Raw genomic sequence first — 6544 nt, 5'->3', positions numbered from 1 at the left:
CCCAGCCACAAACACACGGAGACGGCACTCACAGACACATGCACAGAGACACACACAGACACGTGCGTACGTGTAAACACCCAGACGCAGACCCGCCGAGCCGACACACAGGCAGGCACGGGCCGTCCCCCCCAGACACACAGATGAAGCACACAAGGACCCCCCCCCCCCACCCCCCCCCGATAAACACCACCCCCCCTCCCCGCCACACCCCCCCCCCCCCCCCCCCCCCCCCCCGCCACAAAACACAGACCCAGACACGTGGGAATTCGGAATTCGATGCGCAGCCGGGAAGTTTAACTCAGGAGGTGCCCTTAGGTAATCACAGTCCTGCCCCACCACGGCACACGCTTGGTCCGGCCTTCTGGTCCTGTTCAATTTATCACCTGCTGAGGGGTGCTGTGCCTATGGGTGCGTGTGCATTGGAGGGTGAGTGTGCGTTGAGCAGTGGCCTCGGTCCTCTGCTCCCCCTCCCCCTCCCTCTCCCCAACAGGTGATTGGGAGGAATGAGAGTCCTCCCTCTCCCCCACCCATTCCTGAGCCTGAACAATGCCCTCCCCAGGCCCCAAAATAGCCCCTGAGCTTAGCCAATGTCCTTTTATGGCCCTGTCCCTATTGTGCACTGTGGGGGTGGGGCTGGGGTCAGGAGGTGTCCGGACGGGATAAAGGCCAGGCCCCGGAGCCTCACCTACCCTGCTCTCTGCTTCCCTCTCTCCGTGTCCCTCTCCGTGCTTACAGCTTCCATGGCCCCCAAAAAGCCAGACCCCAAGAAGGACGACAAGGCAGCCTCCAAGACAGCTCCCGCTCCGGCGCCTGCACCTGCGCCTCGACCTGAGCCCGAGCGCCCCAAGGAACCTGAGTTTGATGCCTCCAAAATCAAGGTGGGTGTGGGGGCTGGGTTTCGGCAGGAAAGACAGGGCAGGCCCCCCCCTTGTTCCACTGTGGGGTGTCACGTCCATGCCAAGCCCCCCAGGGTGACCGGGGTGGGGGGCATGGGGAAGTGAGGCCCCTGCCCAGGCTGGGTCACACTCACCCCTACCAGGGTGGCCGAGCCCCAGAGCTGGTTGGACCTCAGCTTTTAGGTGGGGAAACTGAGGCACAGGCTGAGTAGTTCACTCAGGAAATTGGTCTTGGGGCTGTGACCAGTGGACCCAGAGCCCGTCCCCAGTTAAGAAGTCTTTCTCCGAGCCTAAACTTGGAGGAAGAGCCGTGACTCCCGTGACATTTGCAGAGTGGCACGCACCGTGTGTCCTGCCTGCTCCCTGTTCTTGGCTGGCCACCGGTCACCGCTGTCCGGGCTGCTGGCTGAGGGGCCCTGTGGAGTCCTCCCAGCTCCTCACGGCTCCTGCCTGTCCAGCCAGACCTGAAGCCCAACTGCACAGACTATCTTTGTGATCCCTTCCGGGGGTGGGGGCTACCTTGTCCCTCAAGACATGGGCTCCAATCCCAAATTTGCTCCATCCTGTTCCCTGCTCTGGGGCGTGGCTTCCTCAGATGTGACATGGGACAAGAAGCCCTCCTTGCAGACTCCTGGGAACTGTTTGGGGAAAATGTGCCCTGGAGTTGGCTCTCTGAGCCCCCAACCACCCCCAGGGTCTAAGCTTGTGTCCCGCGGGCCCCCTGGTGGCCTGGTCCAGTCTCACCGGCTGACAGACTCCCCTGTGAGGGGAGGGCACAGTGAAGCCCGTCATGTGTCCCCCTGGCTCTCCCCATCGGGCTGGCCAGTGAAAGGCAGGAGGCTTTGCCAGGAGGCTCAGGAGTCTAACCTCAGCAGGCTTCCTGGTGGTGAGAGAGGTGTCAGGGGCCGGGAGCAACAAGTTGTTCTTCCAACACAGCGTTGAATCCGAGAGCCAGAAGGGACGAGCATGGCAAGGTGGCCGGGCAGGATATCCCTCTGCACCGGGATGTGCCCGGTTGGTGGGGCTCCCAGGGAGCGGCAGTGGGAGATGTGCCAGGCATGCCCTCTCTCCCAAGCTCCTTTCCCTCCTGCGACCTTGACCTTGGGGCGAGTGACTCCAGTGATAAAAATAGACCTGGTATCCAGTGAGGAGGGGGAAACCGGGTCCCAGGAGGCCTCCTGACCTCACGTGGCTCTCTGATGTGGCCTCAGTAGACACTCAATACCACCACCGTGTCCCCAGGCTGTGCTGGGGTGGGGGCTGCCCGGGGCTTGTGGGTGGGGTGTGTAAGACCCAGGTGTAGTCAGGGCCATGTGAGTGACAGCGCCCAGCCTTGAGGTCTCTGTGAAGGGTAAGCATATGTAAAACACCTGCAGACACACGTGTGTGAACACCCACAGGCATATCTTACACACATACACACACACGCGCGCGCGGGTGCGTGCACACGCACACATCCCTGTGGATGTGCTCTCATGCTGACAGAAACCCACGCTCACTCATGTGGACAGCCTTGCCCACCGAGCCCCAGGCCTGCTGGGGGGTGGCAAAGCCAGCCTGGTCAGATCTGCTGGCTTCAGACACATCCATCCAAGACCAAGGGCATCAGGTAAGGTGGGCTACCCTGGGCTGGGGACTCAGGGCACCAGGCCAGCCTTCTCGCCCTTCCCCAGATATGGCCCACCAGCCATCAGGGTCTGGGCACACGCGGACCCAAGGCCCTCAGCTTGCACAGACTGGGGGGGTGAGGAGGCAGGAAGGTGCCAAGGTAGGTGGCAGGTCATGGGGGCAGAAGCTGGGATGCTGGCAGGGGGAGACTGCCAGCCTCCTGGCAAAGCCTCCTGGCTTTCACTGGCCAGCCCGATGGGGGAGAGCCAGGGGGACACATGGGGCAGCCAAGAGGTTGAGGCCTGGGCTGTGCCCATGGAGCGTGCAGGTGGAGATCTGGCCCCACCCTCTGAGCCGGGCACTCAGAATCTTTGGGGTCTCCTTTCAGATCGAGTTTACACCGGAGCAGATTGAAGGTAAGTGAGGGTCTTGAGCCCAGGGGCTGCAGGGTTGGACCCAGGGCCCCCAGTCTGAGAGTCTGGCCAGTGTGGGGTGAGTGGGGCGGACTCTGTGAGTGTCCACAGTTCACACCCTCTCCTGGCAGAGTTCAAGGAAGCCTTCATGCTGTTTGACCGCACGCCCAAGTGTGAGATGAAGATCACGTACGGGCAGTGCGGGGACGTCCTGCGGGCGCTGGGCCAGAACCCTACACAGGCCGAGGTGCTCCGTGTCCTAGGGAGACCAAAGCAGGAAGGTTGGTATGCGTTCATGCATACAGAGGCAGGTCTCAGGCTGTGCTGACATGGTAACAAGCAGTGAGTTTGCAGAACCATCCCGCCCCATGCTCATTCGCCACCCAGCCTCAGTGGCCACCTCCTGGTCTCCGCCATGTCTCTTTGGCGTTCGGGGCCAGACTCCCTCGCCACTTTTGCCACAAGAGGGTTGCCAGGGTTGCCACTTTGCCCCAGGGAGGCATGGGACCCAGGCCCCCTCCACAGGTTGCACAGTCCCAGGGAAGCTCTCTGATTGGCCCCACTGCTCCTGAGCAATCCCCGGTGGTGGGGAGGGTGGGGTCTATAAGAAAACCAGCAGCAAACTGTCCCTGTGAACAGCAAATGATTACGTAAATGATGCATGTCTCGCTTGACTGTAGAGTGTCCCGTGATGGGGATGTGGTTTGTAAATGGCCAGCTGGTGTAGAGTGCTTTGGGACTGTGTGAGGGCAGTAGCTCTGCACTCTGCCGTCCGGGGGGGACGGCTGTGCCTGCCCTGCCCCTCAGAGAGGCCTTACCTCCCCAGAGCTCAACACCAAGATGATGGACTTCGACACCTTCCTGCCCATGCTCCAGCACATCTCCAAGAACAAGGACACGGGCACCTACGAGGACTTTGTGGAGGGGTTGCGGGTCTTCGACAAGGAGGGCAACGGCACGGTCATGGGCGCCGAGCTTCGCCACGTGCTGGCCACGCTAGGTGAGGGCCCCCTTCTCCTCACCCCCACTCCTCCTTTCGGGGAGGCATCCTGGGGAAAGCCCCTCTGTCACCCGCGGAGCCCGCATCTGATCTGTGAAATGGACAGAGTGACATGGTCCAGGGCCCTCCATGGCAGGTGACAGAGATGTGGGGAGTTTGGAAGTTTAGGTAGGGACAAAGAAAGTGTGTTGGTGCAGCTCACGGAAACGAAGGGGGATAAGGACAGCTCTGGGGACAGGGTCGGAGGCCGGGGGCAGTGTGGTGCATCCAGCATGACCGGTTCAGTCCTGGTGTTCATGGTCTCAAGGTCAGATTCCAGGGACACAGCAATGAAGTGGCCCAGTAGGTAAGGGGTCTGCTTCTTGGGCATCTTGACTCCATCATCTGGCTGACTGACCCCTTTCTCAAAGGAGATTTTCGTACAGAAATGTTTATTGAGCACCTACTATATCTGCTCAAAGCAACTTTTCCCTGCACCAGACATTAACTGAACTCCTACTGTGTGTTTGGCCCTGGGCTGGTCTCTGGGGTTTTGTGTGTGTGTGGCTGGGGGTAGGCGGTCCCCCCCCATTCCAGTGGGGGGACCAGTGTAGCACACAATACCCAGAGGCAGGAAAGTGGCAGACTTGTCTGGAGAACAGAGATGTTGTCTCCTTGTCTCCTCCACCATCATCCCCCAAGGCCCTCAGCTCCGCCCCATGGGCCCTTCCTCTAGCCTCAAAAGGCTGCCCCAAGGGACTGCTTCCAGGGACATGGGGGGCCTGGTTTCCTCTTGATGGAAGGGGTCCCCAGCAGCCTGCTGAAAAAAGGGGACAGTGTGTGCTGGGGACTTGAACATCAAGCCGGGACTGTTATGGACAGAGCCCAGGCTTGGAGGGTGCACCAGTCCTGCAACCCAGGTCTCCCCTGTTTTTGACTTGTCATTGATTCTCCTGGTCTCAGAAATGGGGGTGGTGGCCAAGGCCTTGTGAGTCGGGATGACTGTGCCAAAGTGAGGTGTGGGAGTACTAGGGAGGCATCCCACCATCCAGAGGGGCTCTGTGCCGCCCCCCCCCCCCGAATTCATACCCTTCCCACGGTGCTGACTCAGCCTCCCGGGCCAGGTGAGAGGCTGACAGAAGATGAGGTGGAGAAACTGATGGCGGGGCAGGAAGACTCCAATGGCTGCATCAACTATGAAGGTGCGCTAGCTTGGCAGGCTGGGGGCTGGGGTGGGGCACTGGGACCCTGGGCTCCTGCCCATGGCCACTGGGTGCTCAACCCCTGCCACTCGCTCTGCCCTTCTTTGCAGCTTTTGTGAAGCACATCATGGCCAGCTGAACCTCTCGTCCCAGGTGAGACCTCCACTCCTTTCCAAACCTGCTGCCACCTTTGCGGCCTCTGCCGACCTCAGCTGCTGTCGCCTCATGCCCCAGCTTCCAGATCCTGCATTGCTACCTCCCCATCTCCACCGAGCCCAGCTCTCAGTTGACGCCCCGCTCTCTCACCCCATCCCATCCACTGTAACCTGTGCCCACCTTTACTCTCAGGGAGAGCCCATGCTGGGGACAGCTCATCCCCCACTCATGGTGCTGACGCCAGCCACCTGGAGTTGCGGGGAGGAAGGGAGCGCATCGAGACTCCTACAGCAGCCCCCTCCACCGGCCCTGCAGACCTCTGGGTGCCTGTCATCTCCCCCTACAAGCTGTGCATCTCTGTCCTCACCCTATGGGCCTCATGAATAAATGGCATCTTTCCTTCCTTCCTTCCTTTCTTCCTTCCTTCCTTCCTCCCTCCCTCCCTCCCTTCCTCCCTTCCTTCCTTCCTTCCCTTCCCTCTCTCCTTCCTTCTTTCCCCTCTGTGGCCCTTTGGTTGTTTCTGTAAAATTTATGAGCCCCACATGGTGAGCCCTGGACAAAATGAGGGGAGTCATGCCGAAATCCTGCCTCTTTGCTCCCCCGCAAAACTATCCCAAACCCTCTGAGCCTGCCCACCAGGACCCTGGGGTAGGAGCAGGGCTGAGCTGGAAGAGGGCTGGGTGCCCCTCCCTTGCTCTTGTCCTCCCCTTCTCCCTTCAGGAGGTGGCACCACCAGCAATCAGGGATCCATGGGGCATTGGCCCAGGGCTGCCCATGTCATAGGTGGGGAAACTGAGGCCCAGAGCAGAGAATGGCCTTACCTGAGGCACCCTGGGAATGAATGGTAGGGCGGGAGCTAACTTTGTCCCCAGGCTCTCAGAATTGAAGGGGCCTTAGACTCCCGACTGGCTCAGATGGGGAAACTGAGGCACTGTGCCTGTGGTGTGGCTGTAGGCCAGAGGAAGAGGCTTTACTGGGGCAGTATCTGGGGTCCGCAGTGGGTTCCCTAGCCCCGGACTTCTCAACAGAAGATAAGTGTGCAGTCCCTGCAATGACAGAAGGAGGTACATACACCTCCTGCAAATCCCTGCCCCATTGCCCATACCCTGCTCAGGCGGTGGGGGGAGGCCCTCCTTCCCTCCCCTCGGAGCCCAGTGGGGAGAGTGAGAGGGGGCTTCCTGGAGAAGGTGACCCACCATGCAGAGAGGCTGTGGGCCCTAGGGACAGGGGGTGTGGGGGAGATCAAGGGCTCAGAATGGGGAGTGGGCCACACAGGGTAGGAATCAG

General features: G+C 60.6%; 1 protein-coding gene across 3 annotated transcripts; it reads left to right on the top strand.

Annotated features, from left to right (window-relative positions):
• Window positions 1–657: 657 nt before the first annotated feature.
• Window positions 658–5664, top strand: MYL3 (myosin light chain 3). 3 transcript variants are annotated; one of them, XM_027585829.2, is made up of 7 exons: window positions 677–881; window positions 2896–2923; window positions 3052–3201; window positions 3747–3920; window positions 5024–5101; window positions 5212–5254; window positions 5450–5664. In XM_027585829.2, exons 1-6 carry the CDS (start codon window positions 744–746, stop codon window positions 5238–5240), a joined length of 597 nt encoding a protein of 198 aa, XP_027441630.1. In that variant the 5' UTR covers window positions 677–743; the 3' UTR covers window positions 5241–5254; window positions 5450–5664. The 3 variants fall into 3 exon arrangements, with proteins under 3 accessions (XP_027441631.1, XP_027441629.1, XP_027441630.1); XM_027585828.2 differs by having other exon boundaries at window positions 675–881; window positions 5024–5254; XM_027585830.2 differs by lacking the exon at window positions 3052–3201 and having other exon boundaries at window positions 658–881; window positions 5024–5254.
• The last annotated feature ends 880 nt before the right edge of the window (window positions 5665–6544 follow it).

Source organism: Zalophus californianus, chromosome 1 (assembly GCF_009762305.2).
Source record: "Zalophus californianus isolate mZalCal1 chromosome 1, mZalCal1.pri.v2, whole genome shotgun sequence".
NCBI classification, from domain to species: Eukaryota; Metazoa; Chordata; class Mammalia; order Carnivora; family Otariidae; genus Zalophus; species Zalophus californianus.
This window is presented reverse-complemented; position numbering and strand designations above follow the sequence as displayed.